The following is a 20,264-nucleotide window of genomic DNA, read 5'->3' as shown; positions in this document are numbered from 1 at the left end:
TTTTACTGTTCGGGGATCTTGCCAGGTACTTGTGACCTGAATTGGCCACTTTTGGAAACAGGATACTGGGCTTGATGGACCTTTGGTCTGTCCCAGTATGGCAACACTTATGTTCTTATGTAGATGCTTTACACTGGCTTCTAACCAGGATCTTTCACAGCATACCCACAGCCCCTAATCCAACTGCACCTGTGTGCATTTCCTCTTCTCAGCTGGACTGATTCTCAATAATATAAACTACAGCCTAAGGAACCACAGCAAACTCACAGGGAGCTGTGGCATATTGTAGGGGCCTAGCCATAGGTGGGCCCAGGCCCAAACAAAAGTGGTGTACCCCAGCCACCCACAATTCAGAATTCTTTGTTTCCCCCTCCATGCGGGTCTGGCAACTCTGAATCTTCCTTCTACCCTACTCCAACTACAGTGCTTCTACCATAACTTTTCATGCAACCCAGCAGCAATTTACACAGATCAGTTCCAGGGCCTTCCCTCTGAGCACTCCCACCCTCTCCAATGCAACTTCCTGTTTACATTAGGGTGGGATGAGGCAGAGGAAAGGCCCTGGAGGCAGCCTGTGTGAATTGCTTCCGGGTGGCACAAAAATTTAAGATAGAAGCACAGCAGCGGGAGTGAAGTGAAAAGAGACGGAGATGTAAGACCTGCAGGGAAGGGGACGGAAGGGAGAAAGGTACTGGAGAGAAGGGAAGGGAAAGAGATTCCAGAACAAGGAGATGAAGGAACAGAGAGTCAACCTACAGCAGAAAGGAGAAAGGGACGGCAGGCAAGAGAGAGGAAGAGAAACTGGATAGAGTGGGGTTGGAGAAAAGAAAGACATATTGGTGTGGAGGAGGAGGAAGGCAGGGGAGAAGCATACAGAAACAGAGGGCAGATGATGGGAATGGGGGAGGAGTATAGAGACAGAGTCACAAAGGGGAGATGCTGGATGGAGATGATATCTGGACACAGAGGGGAGATGCTGGACATGGGGACAGAGACTCAGAGGAGTGATGCTTGACACAGAGTGAAGGGACAGGGACATAGAGATGTAATGATGACAGGTGGACATGGAAATACATTATTATTTGTTACACTTGTATCCCACATTTTCCCACCTATTTGCAGGCTCAATGTGGCTTACATAGTACCGTAAAGGCAATCGCCAAGTCCGGTAGGGAACAAATAGAATTAGATGTATCTGCACGTGTGTATAAAATGTGCCATATGCGTGTACTATATGCATTTGTGTCCCACACGTAGCAGTAATGTCAAAGTTGTGCAACATTTTTTTAATAGTATCTGAATGTATAATGTGTGTACCATGTGTATGTATTATATGTGTGTGTCCCTCATATAACAGTAGTGCTAAAAAGTTGTTGTGGTGTAGGGAAAAAAAAAAAAAGGAAATCATGTGGCATCACTGGACACATGCCTATGGAGTGGTTGTCATCTTTTTATTCTGGGCATGCATAGAACATCAGCACTTTCCGTGAAACTGTGCTACGCAATCTCCCTACTGAGCCGCTTCCAGAATTTCCATGCATCTCATTTGCATGTGATTTCCTTTGAGCATTGATCACTGTTTCAAATTTGGTAATTTCAACCATGGTTATAGATGCACTCGGTAGTTATTGGCGACTTTTGAGCACTGAGGCCTAAATTTGCAGTAGAGAGAAGACACTACCATGAACCTTTGTGCATCGGCCCCCGGTAACGGAATTCAAACATGACTGGGATAAGCATAAAGGAATCCTGTGCCGAACGAATGGATCCTCAGGAGCTTAGTCAAGATCGGGAGGCGGGGCTTGTAGTTCGGAGGCGGGGATAGGGCTGTGCAGACTTATACGGTCTGTGCCAGAGCCGGTGGTGGGAGGTGGAGATAGTGCTGGGCAGACTTATACGGTCTGTGCCCTGAAGAGCACAGGTACAAATCAAAGTAGGGTATACACAAAAAGCAGCAAATATGAGTTATCTTGTTGGGCAGACTGGATGGACCGTGCAGGTCTTTTTCTGCCGTCATCTACTATGTTACTATGTAAGAAATACTGAGAGCTATTGTAATTCCTGAAGATGGTTACATTCTCAGTAGGTTAAAGTATAAAGGAATTTAACACACACTCTTTGGAAAATAATTAAAAGTGGGAGGGAAATAGAACAGGGTTCAAGAATTATCCATTTTTTTTTATTGGGTGAGTTAGAACAGGGATTTATTAAAAAGTTTACAGTTTTTTTTAACTCAGGATATTGCTGGGCAGACTTATACGGTCTGTCCCAGAGCCGGTGGTTGGGAGGCGGGGATAGTGCTGGGCAGACTTATACAGTCTGTGCCGGGGCTGGTGGTTTGGAGGCGGGGAAAATGCTGGGCAGACTTATACGGTCAGTGCCAGAGCTGGTGGTGGGAGGCGGGGGCTGGTGGTTGGGAGGTGGGGATAGTGCTGGGCAGACTTGTACGGTCTGTGCCCTGAAGAGGACAGGTACAAATCAAGGTAGGGTATACACAAAAAGTAGCACATACGAGTTTATCTTGTTGGGCAGACTGGATGGACCGTGCAGGTCTTTTTCTGCCGTCATCTACTATGTTACTATGTAATCTCTTCTACTTCTGGAGAAGATAAGGAGATATATATGGGAAAACTACTCTGAATTTGGTTTGCAAACATCTCAGACATCCTGGCTGCCGTCCCGCATACAAGAGAAGAAACACTAAGGCTGAAGGACATTTACAGTTAACAACCAGAAGTCTCTTAGGCACATCTAAAGAGATCTGTTGAACAGCCCAGGAATTGCTGCCCTCATGTCTACCAGTGCTGCCTGATGAAAAAGTGATAACAGCACTGATAATCATCTTATAAGTGTATTGTTACTTTAGTGTTATATAAGGACATAGAGAAGGTAAATGCTGAACATGAGGCAATATAGAACACAAAGATGGAAGCTGGATGGTGGACATGGAGAGAGAAGAAATGTCAAACAGACAGGAGACCCTGGTGAGTTAAGATAAGTCAGAGGGAAGCAGAAACCAGAGCCTGGGACCAACATGATTTGAAAAATAAAATGGTCAGACAACAAAAGGTAGAAATTTTTTTTTACTATTTTGTGATTAGAATATATCAAATTTGAAATGAACATCCTGCCAGAGCTAGTGTTAGACAAAAATCTGGGTGAACTGCGCATGTGTGGGAGTGCTGGCATCAGCGGCTGAAGCATACCACCAATTTGCTCATCCTCACCAGCAAAAGTAGGATTCAATGCCATTGGGGGGAGACTTGAGAGGAAATGTGCAGCCTAGAGGCACTGTGAACTGAGAAAGTTTGGGAACCACTGGCCTAAGGCGTTAACCTGTCCTCTCGTCAGCTTCCAAAATACTGACTGCTGCTTAACTACTTAACCCCCATCAAGCTACTACCTCACTTCAGTCTGGTATTCTTGACAATTAAACCCAATTGTGTCTACCTTTATTCCTCCTATCAACCCTCCTGCTGCTGCTTCTACAAACAGTCTGGCTTCTGCTTCTTTGTCCAGTAGCTTCCAAATTATTTCGAAGTGTTCAACTATTTGCACCTGTGCCCTGACCCCCAAACTGTTCTCTCACTACATCTCCCAGAATTACCAAGAGTTCACTTTCTTTCAGAGCTCCCATATGCTCTCTTGAGCTCCCTGTGGCAGTGAACTGGTGTATTTCCAGTGACAAGCTGCCCAGAAGGTCTAAGCGAGCTTACATTCCAAGGGCTAAGTTTAATTACACGTGTGAACCAATTAATGTGTGCTTATAATTTAAGTACTTAGTAAGTAAAATAGACCCCACTGAAAATAACAGGGCTTGCATTATTTAACATGCATTAAATCTCAATAGCATGTTAGTAAAAGAAGACCTAGGTTTGTATCTGAGATGATGGAAAAATAAATGACTTTCCCCAAGGTCACACACAGCATCAGCAAGATTTGAACCCTGGCTTTCCCAATTCTCAGTCCACTGCTCTATGCATCGGGCTACTCCTCCACTCATATAGATAAAAAGTGTGGTTGGCACATTATGCCACCTGAGGCTGATAACCATGAAAAAAAGTTCAAGATGCATCAAAATGCCAAGACCAGTAGCCACCAGAGGGCACTGTAATTATAACGGTGGTGGCAGCATATCCCAACTAAAATGAATAAAACAGGATGCGTGGCCACTAAATAGCAAATATTAGGTTAACATAGTAGCATAGTATATGATAGCAGATAAAAACTTGAACGGTCCATCCAGTCTGCCCAACAGTCATACTCATGGTCAATTAATAATTAAACAAAAAATGAATGTGGTATAAAATACTTGATCCTGCTCTTTCTTTATTATTCCTGGGACATAGACTACAGAAGTCTGCCAGGCACTGTCCTCACGTTCCAACTACCAGAGGTGCCATCAAAGTCCTCTCTAACCCATCCTAAACAATCTGCCATTTACGATAAGGCAAATGCTATACAAAAAGAGCAGGGGTAGACCAATGGTCTTCTGTTGCAATGAAAAAACGAGAACTGTAGAGGATAGAAGATGAAAAGTTTATTAATGTCCAGAGGTCCAAATAATCGTAATAGAGAGTCAAAAAAAATCACACAGTGTGCTCATAGACTCGACAGGGAGCCACGTTTCAGTGATGAACGCCAGCATCAGGAATCAAAGCATCAGAGGGACTTAACTTGCAACAAGAAATCTATGGCGATGCCACAACACTGATTCAAGATTCAGTGCAAATGAACATCCATTTTGCACACAGCAACTGGAAACACGTTTGCCTCATATAATCCAGCTTTCAGTGGCCTAAAGTATAAGACTGTGTATGCTTCCTCTTTTTCTTATCTTAGCACTCAATTCTGGAATGGGCTGCCCCAAGTGGTTAAATTCACCATTGATCACCCGACCTTTAAGAAGCGGCTCAAGACCTTCCTTTTCGGTAGAGAATATGCCGTAAGCCCTCCTGGTGCCTCATCCTTCTGAACCACGGCTGCCACAGCGACAAATTGTCACCTTCCCCTCTCTCCTGCTCCCTCCTGCTGTTCCTCTTTCCCTATTACGACTCTAATTACTCTATTTTGTAATATTGTTATTTAATAGATTATTGTACGCCACATTGAGCCTGCCCGTGGGTGGGAATAATGTGGGATATAAATGCCATAAATAAATATAATAACAAAACATCACAGTGTTTCTTATATACTGTTTTAACCAGGAGTTTAAAACAGTTTACAACAAAATTAAAAAGAAAACACCAAACTGTAAAAGCTATTATATATTTTAAAAAGTTTGTAAAGACAGAAATAATTAAGATAGATATTTCAGAAACAACTTAGATTTCAGTAACTTAGGATAATTCTAATCTACCCTAATTTCTATCGATAGAGTTCCACAAATTGGGTGCCTCAAGCGAATAATTTCTTGTGAGAAAACAACAATCATATGGTTCAAACAGAAGGTATTTCCAGTTGGTTTCTATAGATGGAACAATGGCCATACCGACTGAATCTGAGCAGGACTAAAACTGTCATGTAATCAGGGCAAAAAACATACAAAATCTTAAAAACCCAGAAACATTTTGTTTTTGAAAAATATCTTTATTGATCCATTAGCCAAGAACCCCATATGAACAAACAACAATGCGATAGTATACAGAGATACAAAACATATCAGCAATACAAGAAGGCATGACACAGCTCCCTGAGTCATCACAAGAAGCCAATGAAGGGATTTTAACAAAGAAATAACTATCATATTTGGTTTTATAAAGAATTATTTTGGCCGCAATATTTTGAAGTAATTGTAACTTTGAATAGCTAAGAGAGATGAAACAGCATCAGCTACCTGCAGATCCAGGCATGAAATAGATCCCCCCCCCCCCAAAAAAATATAGTCCATAGTGACCAGCCAGGTCTAAACTTTATATCACAAGATAGCTGTTTGTTTCAGTGGCAGAGGGCACTGGAGGATTCCATTGCATCCCTACCAAGATATACAGAATCCTGAGCTCCCATTATCTGAACAGTTCCTCAGCCAGAAAATAAACACTGGATGAGAGATCTTTCAAAATCATCTCTTAGAAATAACAGAAATAAACATAGAACTAGGTCTCTGAACTTCACCTGCAATGGAATGAAGTTAAAGAGCAACTTAATCCTCTCAACTCAAACTACTTTCTGAACTATATCTGAGATATTAAAAGAGTCAGAATACACAAATTTTAGGTTAAACATTTCAGCACTCTCTCTACAAAACGTCAGAGGTGTACCACTGAGTCATATCATAGACCTATACTTCTCCATTCTCTCCCGGAGGCACACCCAGTCAGTCGAGGTTTCAGGATTATCATCACAAATGTGAATGAGGTAAATTTGCAAAAAGCAGAAACCATTATATGCAAATTTGTATCATGCATATTCGTTGTGGTGATGCTGAAAACCTGATTGACAGGTTGTAGGTTGAGAAACACTGCTGTAGACATATGCAAAAAATTTATTAACACAAGCAAAGAAAGTTTCCCCGAGCACAGATAAATTCTTTCCAGTCGCTCATACCTTAGCAGTACCAGTCTGAGAGCCATAGAAAATTTTCACCCCTGAGATGTGAGTTTCCTTCTCCTTCTGGGTGCTGTGGACATCTTCTCCCCCATACTGGACCACACCATTCTGATATGGTGACTCATCCTTAAAATTAAACCAAAGACTTCATCAGTTTTCACCTAAGAAACATTAAAGAAAATCAATATCGATACAAGGGAAACTATGGAAAAGTACATAAAATAATTCAACAGATCTGGCTGAAAGAAATTGTATACAAATCTCATCTTTAATTATTTTTTTTTTGAAGAAAGAACAGAACTACAAATTCCAAAATACTTACAGGAGATGCAACAAAAGATTTAAAGACAGCTTAAAATATCAACTTGTGTGTTTGACTCTTATGTTTGTGCAAGTGTGTATAAATTGCCCAGTAACACGTAAATGCCATTATGCCTAACTGTAAGGTGGGTGAACATATGGGTGGAGCATGGGCATGTCACCCAGTTACTAGAATACTATAAACTATGCATGTCATTTGGCGCACCAACTTCCGCCTAACATTGACATGGCATAAGAGGGCATGCCTGAACAGACATGGACACACCAATGCCGACATTATACTAGCATTCCATAATGGAATCTTGACGCCAAGATGTAGGTATAGAATTGGCACCAAGCATATGGCATTGGGATACATAGACTGAGGTGCCAATTTATAGAATTACCCCCTAAGACTTCACATAGAGTGATGTTTACATGAGGTTACGAGGATCTCTATCCTTTTTATCTTGATTCAAAATGATGCATGCAGCTGAATGGGTGTGGTCAGAAAATTTACACACTGACCCTATCGCAGGAAGAAGATTATATAGATATAGATATATACATGCACACACATACATACATAAACTGAGAAGCCTCCAAAGCACAGTGTCCTTTGAGACCCACTCTATCCACCTGTTCACCTCACTATCTCTCTGGGTAGCTATCATGTATCAATCCCTTCAGAGACCCCCTTCTCCTTTCTCACTGATTTCCACTCCTGGATTTCCTTCCTTGACCCATCCTCCCCCTCCCTCATTCTTGGGGACTAACTTCCACTCTATCACTCTACTTTTATGTTTTTCCCATTTGACATCCAACTCTGCTCTACTGTCCCTACTCAACAGCATGGCCAAAGCCTTAATTTAGTCTTTTCTTCTATCTGCTGTGTCTCACACTCCACCTCAATTCTCCCTCTCTCAGACCGTCATCTGATAATTTTTGCACTCAACCTCCCTGCAGTCTCATCCAATCACACCAACACCTTCAGTAATCTCCAGACTATTGACCCTACAATCCACTATTTCATCTCATTTCTCCACTATATTGCCTAAATCTGTAGAATGATGCAATTTCTTCTCTGAACATTATAGTCTCCTCTGCTTTGGATGTTCTTGTCCTTAAGCATTCTGTAAGGTGCACCTACCCTCAGCCTTGGCTTACCCCCAGAATTTGTCTCCTACTCTCTTGGGCCCATTCTGCAGACCTATCTGTGGTAAAATCCATACCCTCAGAGGCTTCACATATTTCAAATTCATGGTGACTTCATTTCAGTCTCATCTTGCACATGCCAAAGACTTTGTCCACCTGATAAACTCACTCACCTCCAACCCTTATTGCCTCTTTGTCACACTCACTTCCCTCCTCAAAATATTTCCACTTTAAATGCTTCCCCTCCACTCTATCCAGATTATGACTGGGTACTCCCAAGACAAATTTCACAAAATCAATCTTGAGTTCTCAAACAGGTCACCTTGCCCTCCCCTCCTCTATTCCATTCCTCGCCATTTTTTTCTGGCCCCTTTCACTTTCTCCTCCTTTACCAAAATCATAGGAGAGACAAATGCCCACCCCTTCTACTCCTCTAAAGTCATTACCTGTTCTTCTGAGCCCAATCTACCCAGCTCCTGAACCCTATTTTCCCTGTAGTCATTCCTCTCAATCTATCACTTTCTACTGCAAATATTCCTGCCGCCTTCAAACAAACTGTGATCACCACTCCTCAAAAGCACCCTTACTGCACACTACTTGCCCTGTTAACTACAGTCCCATCTTCCACATCCCTTTTACATCCTAAATGCATAAACATGGTTGTTCACCTCAGCCATCTTGGCTTTCTCTCAGCTCATCATTCTCAGTCCACTCCAATCTGCACTTCACCCTCAACATACTACAGAAAGAGCCCTTGCAAATGTCTCCAGAGATGTGTCCATGGCTAAAGCCAAAAGCCATCACTTAATCCTTATCCTCCTTGTCCTAGCCGCTGCTTTTGACACTGTTAATCACCGCTATTCATACTCTGTTCTACTAAAAATTATTAGAGACTGTCCTGTCTTTACCTTTCCCACTGCACTTTTAGGGGTAGATTAAGAAAGTGCACCAAAAATTAGACACGAAAAATATCAGCACTATCAGTAATTATGTGCAAAATTGCCAATACAGAATAGAGCACAAGTCGGCAAACACGCACCTAACTTTAAGCACAAGCACTTACACCATCTCAAAGGCTGTTGCAAATGATCACATCTAAAGTTAGCAGTTGCACACATGAAAGTATACCATTATGTGTGCAACTGCAAGACACCCCCCCTTTGTAGTTACACGCTATAGATTTAAGCACCAAGTTTACAGAATAGCGCCTAAATGCAGTTACAGGTGTAACTACAAATTAGTATCAATTAATGCCCTTAAATGGCTACTACTGGTTCTTACAGCCAATTGGCTAATAATTTAACAACTAAGTTATGAGTGCAACTAGCATTATTCCATAACTTGTGACCCATATTTGTATGCTAGTTGGAAATTTGGACCCACAACTTTATAGGCTCTCGGGTTTAGTGAATAAATGCTCTGGTGGATCCTCCTCTGTCCCACTATTAATTAGTGCTTCTAGAGGTATTTATAGAGCGCGGGGAAAATGACGTCAGACGCTCCGAGCTGTGAGAAGGGATCGTTTTGACGGTGACCCATTTGGGGTTTGTGTCCGATACTGGTTTTGAAAGAAAAATATTGTAAGTTGTTTCAATTTTGTAAGTTAGGCTAGAAGCTCGAGGTAGAACTATATGCTCCAGTGCGTGTGTGTGACTGTTGTTAATATGTTACTTATTGTTGATTTCATTTGTAGATTTCCCTTTCTGAAGATGCATCGCGAAACTCGGCCAGAGTTAAGGGGATTGACTGTTTGAATAAGAAAGATTGAATAGGATGAATGAATCACGAGTGAGATAAAGGGGAAAGTGAGCACGAGCACACAATAACCCAAAGGGAAATATAAACGAAGGATGTCAACATTAAATTTAATTCTCTCTAGCGCTTAATACACTTCATCTCCTAGGGCTGAACCATATACAATCAGTGTCCCATGTATAGTGGGTGTTCAGTTTACCTAATATGCAGCCAGGGTACGAATGTGGGTATCTTTATTGACTCAATCATATATACTAGATTGTAACACTTATGTGTGAATATATGCTTGAAGTAGATGTTTAAAATTTGTAAAAAAAATTTGTCAATATTGAGTGAGGACCAGGTTGACTTGGCTGTATGTACATACACTATATAAGGAGGTAGAACATTTAATGTGCTATGATGGTTCCCTTGTGACACTACCGCATATTTCTTTTGGGATATAATGGTTGGAATGGGTATGGACTGAGCACATTAATATAAAATTCACTTTTTGGATCTCTGTATGGAGATGGTAATTGAGAATTCTTGATTATAATTCTGAGATTAAGTAGTGAGTTAAAATTTAATGCCAAAAATTGTAGAGTGATCCACTTGGGGTGCGGAAACCCGAAAGAGAGATACCGGATAGAAGGGGAGAGATTAGTAAGCTCGACTCAGGAGAGAGACCTTGGGGTGTTGGTGTTGGAGGATCTGAAGGTGAAGAAACAATGCGACAAGGCGACGGCCATGGCCAGAAGGATGCTAGGCTGCGTATAGAGGTGCATAACCAGCAAAAGAAAGGAGGTGTTGATGCCCCTCTACAAGTCGTTGGTGAGGCCCCACTTGGGAGTATTGTGTTCAGTTCTGGAGGCCGTATCTTGCTAAAGATGTAAAACGACTGGAAGTGGTGCAAAGAAAAGCTACGAAAATGGTATGGGATTTGCATTGCAAACCGTACGAGGAGAGACTTGCCGACCTGAACATGTATACCTTGGAGGAAAGGAGAAACAGGGGTGATATGATACAGACGTTCAAATATTTGAAGTATTAATCTGGAAACGAACCTTTTCCAGAGACGGGAAGGTGGTAGAACTAGAAGACATGAATTGAGGTTGAAGGGGGGCAGACTCAGGACTATTGTCAGGAAGTATTTTTTCACGGAGAGAGTGGTGGACATGTGGAATGCCCTCCCGCGGGAGGTGGTGGAGATGAAAACGGTAATGGAATTCAAACATGCATGGGATAAACACAAAGGAATCCTGTTTAGAAGGAATGGTGCCGTGAAATCTTAGGGGAAGACTGGGTGGCGACGCTGGTAATTGGAAACAAAATGGGAGCTGGGCAGACTTCTACGCCCTGATCGTGACTGAATAGATAAGGGATGGGCTGGCGTGTAAATTTAAGGGGCTTCGATGTTAGCTTCAGAACTTAGTACAAGAACAGTACTGGGCAGACCTCTACGGTCTGTGCCCTGAGAAAGGCAAGGACAAATCAAACTCGGGTATACATATAAAGTATCACATACCATGTAAAATGAGTTTATCTTGTTGGGCAGACTGGATGGACCATACAGGTCTTTATCTGCCGTCATTTACTATGTCATTTAAGTCACTTAACCCTCCATTGCCTCAGGTACAAACTTAGATTCTGAGCCCTCCTGGGACAGAGAAATATCCAGTGTACCTGAATGTAACTCACCTTGAGCTACTACTGAAAAAGGTGTCAGCAAACATTCAAATAAATAAAAATAAAAAAAATAAATTACATGAATTTTCATTCTCTCAGTCTGAATGTTTATCTCGTTACAATTTTTGATACACCACTTCCAGTAAAACATAGTGATTTATAATAAAAGCTCAAATTTCATAAAAACACAGGGTCCAATATTAAAAGGATTTATGCTAACTTTGGGCCCTTTTACTAATGCTTAGTGCACGTTAAATGCTACACATCTTATTTTATACCTATGGGCCACATGGCACTTCACACAGGCTAACATCCATGAGCATGCGCTAAGTTTTAGTAAGGAGTTATGCTCCTACATTGCTCACTCAGAAAATTCTGGATGGTCCATACAGGTCTTTATCTGCCATCATCTTCTATGTTAGTTGAATTTTCAGCTGAAAACTTAGGAATCTGGCTGAAAACAGAGTACAAATGTAGGAGTTCAGTTTTTTAATTTTTTGGGGGAGAGGGGGGAGTATCGGATCCATAACATTTTCTTAAAACATATTATAGTGATTATTTTAGAAGTCCTATTATGATTTGTAAGTGTAAATCATGGCACAGCGAAAACACAGAAAACCCAACTTTAAAAAGTCAGGATTTACATGTGCAAATCACAATTATATGTGTAAGGCAAAGGGGTATGGTTAGGGTGGGACCAAATTATACGCATGTATTTCCCGTGTCAAAAGGGGAGTGTGCATCTATGTGCACCAAGAGTGTCAGAATTTACACCTGCTCCCGGACACATCTAGGTTTAAACAAAGTGCTTGTTTTGGGAAGTACTTTACTAGAGGGGTTAGAGGGCTTGCCCCCTTCATCCCTCTACCCAAATGACATGCACTACTGCCGACACTTAGACATGTATGATGTGAGTTGCTGCTGTTTATGTTTTAGGCGTTGGCAATCATAAAATGGCTGTTCCTGCCACACGTAGTCATCACATTGTAATAACTGTAATCCTGGTAGCAAACCCTCAGGGGGATGGTAGGCTCCCTTCAGCAGTCCAAAAACAAAGTCCTTCCAGACAACACAGCTTTTAGTTCAAAGCAGTTTATTTCCCCTCCTCCACAAACCTCTCAGTTCAAAGGGGTTAAGGTCTCATTCAGTTTCAAAACAAAGCAAAAAGGGAAAAAAACCTTCCATTTAAATCCAGGTTCTCTCAAGTCCAACCGCCTGGGTTTCAGTTTTAAAAGTCTTGCCGCTTGGGTGGTTGCAGAATGGCAGTACACCTCCCACAACTTGACTCCTGTGACCACCCACTGCCTTCAATCCCCGCAACTCTGCCCCAGAGTGCAATTACAGTCCATGTCAACCGGTTCCTCCAAACCTGGTGTGCTGGGCCCTCCAGACTCTCCTTCCTACAAGCACTCCATTAACTCTGCTTCTCTGCTAGTTTGTTGGTTAGAGACCTCCTCTCCCTCCCAGGTGGAAGGAATCTTGTACTGATTTCTGACCCAAGGGAATTGAGCTCTGGCATCACGGCTCCCCCTTCTGGCCCTTGTCTGCCATAGCAGCTGCTCTTTCCAGTCCTTTTCCCCCTCCCTTCCACGTAGTGTCCCTATCGGGTTTTGGAACCTACCCTCCCGATTCCTTCTCTCAGGGCCTTGTGGGGAATGTAGTCTGGCCCCATACCTCCTCCTGACCTGCTTAGACCCTCCAACCTCCTTACAACATCCACATCCATTACCGCATGTATTTTAGGAAAGGCTCTTTGTCAGCAGATCCTTTTGTAAGATACTACCAGAGTTTGACATGTACCAACCTAGACACCTCAATTCCAATTTGTAAGTTTTTTCTAAAATCTGTTTTCACACATTTAAACCCCCACCCATCGTTCTTCAATATAACATAAAATCATTCAGCAAGACTTGTTTCTTATGTGTAATCATAAAACATTGCATATACCAAGGTGTGCTACAGAAGTGATTAATCACAGTAGCACTATCCAGTGCTCCGACTTTAGGAGGTAGGCTCTGTTTGGCCATTGGACGCTATTGATATTCTGGTTTAATGGGACAGTAACTAATTCCCACACTCTAAAGCTACCTCAAGACTCTCAAATTTTAGTATTTGTTTATAAGTAAAAGAAATGCAATGCATTGTATTGACTGGTAAATATTTAAATGTATTATAACTGATGCAAACATTTAGACAATGCCATAGTAGCAGATAGAACCTTAAATACTGTATCAATCTGTGATGTGTCCTATTAAACACACCCTCCATACCTCAGGCAGCCTAAAAATACTCGGAGTCACAATCGACCGCAACCTTACCCTTGAAAGCCAAGTAAACTCCGTAATAAAGAAAATGTTCTACTCAATATGTAAACTCAAACGATTAAAGCCTTTCTTCTCGAGAGAAATTTTTCAAAACCTAATACAATCAATGGTCCTAAGCCATGCAGACTACTGCAACAGAATCTACACGGGATTCAAAGAACAACTCACAAAAAAAAAACTCCAGACCGCCCAAAACACAGCTGATATTTGGTAAAACTCGATTCGAAAGTGCCAAACCCCTCCGAGAAAAGTTGCACTGGCTCCCAATCAAAGAAAGGATCATCTTAAAAATCCACACCCTGACCCACAAAATTATCTATGGCGTAGTCCCAGGATAAATGATAAGACCTCATAGATCTACCAACCAGAAACAGAATCGGATTATCACGATCATAGCTAAACCTACATTACCCAAACTGTAAAGGGCTTAAATACGAAACAACTTATGCATCCTGCTTCTCCTACATAAGCGCACAATTATGGAATGGACTCCCAAAAGCTGTGAAAACAATCCATAACCATCTAAACTTCAGGAAATCACTAAAAACCAACCTCTTCAAAAAGGATTACCCCACCAATCCACCGAAAATCCCCACACCCAGCAACATAGGATAACCAAGGATCGTACTGGACAATATACAATCTACATTCCCTTCGACCCTCATGGTGCCCGATACACACCTACCTCATTAGACCACAATATAACCTTGTATTTGTTATCAACCGACTTGGCGAACGCCATTACGGTACTATGTAAGCCACTTTGAGCCTGCAAATAGGTGGGAAAATGTGGGGTACAAATGTAACAAATAAATAAATAAACAATACATTCTGTAATAACTAGCAAGACAGACAAATGCTTCTAAGAAGAGCTGATGGATCTGCCAGGTACTTGTGAGCCAGGCTAGCCACTGACTGAGGCAGGATGCTGGGCTCAATGGATCATGGTCTGACTCAGCACAACTTGTCTGATGTTTCTATATAGGAAACTTTCACCTATAAAACAGTATGAGTTAACAAGCAAAGGGGTCAATTTTCAACCAAGGCAGAACCCACTTAAACCCACTTAAGAGTTAAATGCTAGCGCCAGCATTTAACTAATCCATACGTTATACGGACAGTATCGTGCCATTTAGCAATTTCAACGGTCTGATGTATAAGTTTATGTTTATTAAGAATTTGATAAAATCGCCCTTGTTGCAAGACAAATCAGAGCAATGTACATTCAAATGTCAATTTACTGTTTATATATTGTTTTATCACCTAAAAGGGTTCACCACGGTTTACAGTAAATCAGTAGTCTATTATCTTGGAGTTACAACAGTGAGTCAGTGTACCTTAAATAAAGAAATATGGCTATTTAGCAAACATTTAACAGAGGGAATTGTCCATTGCCTGGGAGGTATATCAGGTGCAATAATAAACAATTTCCTAGAGTTCTAGTAGTATAACAGAATATGGTAGTCATATTACAAACATCACTAATCTTCAGTTATATACAAAATTTACACAATGAAACATTAAACAAATTTGCCAGAGTTGTAATAGTACTGCAGTATATAGTAACCATATTACAAACATTTATCTTATGTCTTTTTTCTTGTCTTAACTTGGGGGGGGGGTATAACCATATCGTATCAGACATCAATCGCCATATAGGAAAAGTAACAGTCCAAATAGCAGGAAGGAATTCCATTAAAATATAGGATGACACCAACTATCAATCATAACAGTCATTCCAAAAGAATTAGGAAAAATCCACCTGTCACTCCAGCTAGCCGACTGCCACATACTCTTTAAAAATTAAAAACTGGTCAAAAAGCCATTGCAAAAAGGTGGATTTTCAGGCCTATCTTAAAATTCCCAAAACATAGGTTAGATCGTAGTAAAAGAGGAAGATTATTTCATAGAAATGGAGCCCAGAAAGAGAAAGGGAAATGGGACTAGATATACCCACCTTTCTGAGGTTTTTTTGCAACTACATTCAAAGCGGTTTACATATATTCAGGTACTTATTTTGTACCAGGGGCAATGGAGGGTTAAGTGACTTGCCCAGAGTCACAAGGAGCTGCAGTGGGAATCAAACTCAGTTCCCCAGGATCAAAGTCCACTGCACTAACCACTAGGCTACTCCTCCACTCTTGCAAGTTGATTCTCAGTGTGCTTGAGAAGGTATGGGGAGAATAAGCCTGTGATCATTTAGGGAAAGAAGTAGCCTGGCAGGAAAGTAAGGGCTAGTCAATTTAGCTAGACAGTCCTCAGAGCAGATATAAAAGTTGCATCAGCATATGCGCAGGAATGGAGCTTGTTCTGAAATCGTATTTTATAAAAGCACACAGGTTGTCTATGTTGCCTTTATAAAATACTAGTTATTTTAGTCTTCTTGCATAGGTGTCCTATTTTAAAAACGGACCCAAAAACGCTAATATTTTGCCACTATGTGCACTTGGAAAGGGACTGATGGACCTGAATTATGGAGCTTGCAGTTCCCACAGTTAAACCCAATGATGAAAAGTAAGACATTACGAGAGAGTTACCATGACAGAAAATTACAAGTAACAGCTCTAAAAATGAATAATTTTTCACACTATAAAATTCATCTTTTCTTAGGCATTTAAAATTCTGAAAATATAAAAGTACCTGTTTCTTCTTTTTGATGGTAATGAACTGAAGGAAAATCCAAATGCCAACAACAAACGCAGCACAAGAGTAAATGTAAAATCTGTTGATCCAGAATGACATAAAATAGGCATATAGATAGTCCGATATTTCCACTGGAGCATCTACAACAGAAAGTTGCTAATTACCGTATTTTCATATTTTGTAAAGCAATTTCATTCATTCTGGATTATACTATTAAAACACAAATCATTGATTCCACCCACTCATTACTAATGTTTTTGTAAAGCCTTTTGGATCTTTTGTAAATGTGAAATACTACAGGGACAGTTTTCTAATTACCTACCTACATGCAAAATACCTGCAGAATTTGTTCTATTTAGAGGAAAAGTACACACATGCTTTTACACTGAAAACTGCCCTCAGGTACAAAGGATTCAAAGACTTTAATCTGCTTTTCTGCAAACAGAGTTTTGTTAAAAAATAATGTACATAGATTGCAAAATCCAAACTATGCATGTTTTCCAGCCCTGTCCCTAAGTACTTTCTGGGGAAAAGCCTCCCTTAAAGCCAACTAAAATTAAGCACGTTATTGTACTTTTTTAAGTGTTGCAGACTAATGGAGGGAAATTTTCAGAGAACTGGTTTACCCACATAAATCACTATTTACTTGAATAAACAGCTTTAAAGTGTCTGCCCCGTGACTAGCACAGGATTAGGATAAAGTCTAAACACATACTTTTTTAAGGACCTGTTTACTAAAGTGTAGTAAGCAGTTGTCATGTGAGCGTGGTAATGGTTGCCACATTTATAGACTAGCGCATAAAAAAATCATACACTAACACCCTAATTCTATATAGTATGCCACAAGTTTGGCACAGAAACAAGAGTGAATGGCAGTTATGCATGTAACTGCACTTAGGTGCTATCGTACAGAAAAAAACCTAAGTGCTTTACTGCGTAACTGCAAGGGGACAGGGCACTGGGGCCATGGGCAAGTCTCACACTTACAAGCAAACTTATAGAACACTATAAGATGCATGCATAAATATCAACGTTCAGGCGCTGAAGAAAAGCAGAACAGAGGATAAGCACAAGCCTCCACACTGGGATTAAGTGACAAAGACTTCATTTAGGCACCAACAATTGACCCAACACGGGATCCGTGTCTCGAAGAAAATAACCGCCTGATTCAGGAGTCATAGAAATTAAAACCGATGTGTTTGTTGTCACAGGTAAAAGGTAGTGTGAACCAAAGGATCACCTTCAAACTATCAGGCATTTGCTGAAGACACACTGGCGGCAAAATCCCAACCATTGTAGATTTAAGGTGCTAACGTTACACCTGCCTTTAATATGGCATAAGGAATAGAACCTAAACGTTGGTGCACAAATACTGACTTAAACTCTGTTCTATAATACAGGGGTGTCCCCAATGAATATGCATGAGATCTATTTACATTCACTGTCTCCACTGTATGCAAATAGATCTCATGCATATTCATTGGGGAAATCCTGAAAACCCAACTGGGCAAGGGTTGAGGTTGGACACCACTGCTATAACAGAATCTGGACACCCAGTGCTATTATAGAACACTACCTTAGTGCACAGATTTTTGGCACCTACCTTTAAGCACCATTTATAGAATTGTCCTCTTACTTCATAGCATAGTGTGAGTCAGGAAATGATGGCAATGAGCGTGGACTGCAGTTGGTAGTTAGCGCAGGGTACTTTACCATACTGAGTTGTGCAATTAACACCGCCCAGAGGTGGGCTGATCATTTGCACAACTGGGAAGTGCCCAAAGGCCCAGTGCAGCTCTGGGGAGGAGGCACTGGGCCCCCTTGGTCTGACATCTCTCTCCATTCCATCTCCAGGTCTGGCACCTCACCTCACTCACCCCTCCCCTTGTCTACCTCAACAGTCCCTTTCTCTGTACAGGACCCCAGCTGTTTGTCAATGACTGGAACCTTCTCTCTGCCACGGCCCGACCCTTTCTGACATAACTTCCTACTTCTGCAAGGGTGGGCTGTTCCAGAGATGTTTCGGTCAGTAGAGAACAGCCAGGGCCCTTTATAGGAACTTTTAAGGAGGGACTTCCGGTTGGGGAATGGAGTAGAGAGGCGGAAGGTGAAGCTACTCCGGGACACGAAGTGATCCGCACTCGTAAACAGCGTCCTAAACGAAAATAAAACGCTTATCTGAAAGCGGGAAGGTGCCCTGCACAGGCGAGAACCAAACAGTTGAAAACCGCGAGCCATGGCGGCGAAAATAGGGAGGAAAGAGCCCAAAGATCGAGCACGCCCCGGAGAAAACAAAATGGCGGATAGAGGAGCGCCTGACTCGCCCTCGCCTAGTTCGCTTTGGGCCGCGGAGATCACTGAGGAAGTGAAGGCGGCAGTGGAGCAGACGATCGATCATAAAATGCAACTGATTATAGATAAGCTGGACGGCATGGAAGAGAGGCAAACCACGCTGATGACTGAGTTGCATGAGGTACAACAGCGAGTGGGGCAGGCGGAGGAGGAGATCCGGAAAGTAGCAGAGGAGCACCCGAAAATGACCCGTAGGTTGGGAGAGCTAGAAGCGAAGCTGGAGGATCTTGAGAACCGCTCTAGGAGGAACAATTTGAGACTAGTGGGACTCCCAGAGAGTTTGGGGGAAAAAAATCTGAGTGCTTTTCTGGAAAAATGGCTGCCGGGAGCGCTGGAACAGCCAGATCTGGAAGGCAAGCTGAGAATAGAGCGGGCACACCGGCTGGGACCCAGACGGGACAATGCAGAGAGACCACGGGTGACCATCTTAAAGATCCTGAACTATGCTCACAAGATGGAGATTCTGCAGAGCCTGAGAGCAGGGCAGAAATTGGAATACCAGGGAAAAAAAATTTTATGTTTCCAAGACTACTCGCAAAAAGTATCTATAGCCAGAAGGGACTTTGCCCCCATTTGCTCAGCTTTGTTTGATCTTAAGTATAAGTTTAGCCTCCTATACCCAGCAAGATTGAAGGTGATTCATAATGGCCAAGCAGTCTTCTTTGAATCAGTGAGGGAGGCTAAAGATTTTGTGAACAAACTGAAAGGAGCAGAAGGAGGAGCACCTGGAGAAAACATGGGCTGAAGTGAACACCGAATAGCAGATCACGATGAAAGGCCGACAGAGAGATGGGGGTTAAAGACAGCAGAAACATGGAGGAGACTTTGCGTTGATTAACACACACGTTGATGGTGACTCGCCGTTGCGAGCCAAAAGGATTTCTGGTTGCAGTTGTGCGCAGACTGTTCACTGGTCAAGGACATCAGAGGGTTGTAGCCCTCAGAACAATAAGAGAGTGTCCTAATCCTGGGGACACGGAAGCTCACTTGCCCTTGGGCATGTTGGGGGTAAAGTATACTGGGGGGGGAGAGGGGGGGAAGGGTTCAAGGGGAAGAAAGGAGGGAAAAAGAATGGGCGAATGTGGGTGAATGAGATGTATGTAAGAAAGATATGGCTGATTGCGAATAATGGTGGGCGAAATGTAGACAAAGAATTGAACCCGGGAGGTGGAGGCTGGGACACCTCCGGGGTGTATAAAAAGTGGAAAGCAGAATTGGAGTCACACATTAATATACAGGGATGACATGTGTAAAGATTGTGACTTGGAATGTGGGGGGCATTCACTCACCAATAAAGAGACAAAAAATCTTGAAGGTCCTTAATGACCAGAAAACGACAATAGCCCTCCTACAAGAAACGCACTTGACACATATAGAGCATGAGAAGCTAAAGAGATGGTGGGTGGGTGAGGTCATAGATTCCCCGGCAGTAGGTGGGAAAGGAGGAGTGATAATTTTGATTTGTAAGGGGCTGCATGTGAAAATACGGAAAACTGTGAAAGACACTAGAGGGCGGTA

The 20,264-nt window shown here is 42.0% G+C and overlaps 1 protein-coding gene across 2 annotated transcripts in view; it reads right to left on the bottom strand.

The window, feature by feature from the left end:
* Window positions 1-20,264, bottom strand: part of LOC115456489 (S-adenosyl-L-methionine-dependent tRNA 4-demethylwyosine synthase-like) — a 347,580-nt gene that overhangs the window by 322,596 nt on the left and 4,720 nt on the right. For both annotated transcript variants that reach the window (XM_030185600.1, XM_030185602.1), the window contains exons 2-3: window positions 16,392-16,534; window positions 6,547-6,675 (exon numbers count right to left, since the gene is read on the bottom strand). In XM_030185600.1, the coding sequence (XP_030041460.1) occupies window positions 6,547-6,675; window positions 16,392-16,534 (272 nt within the window). The remainder of the gene's footprint in view (window positions 1-6,546; window positions 6,676-16,391; window positions 16,535-20,264) is intronic.

The sequence above is a fragment of the Microcaecilia unicolor genome, chromosome 13 (genome assembly GCF_901765095.1).
Source record: "Microcaecilia unicolor chromosome 13, aMicUni1.1, whole genome shotgun sequence".
In the NCBI taxonomy this organism is placed as follows: domain Eukaryota; kingdom Metazoa; phylum Chordata; class Amphibia; order Gymnophiona; family Siphonopidae; genus Microcaecilia; species Microcaecilia unicolor.
This window is presented reverse-complemented; position numbering and strand designations above follow the sequence as displayed.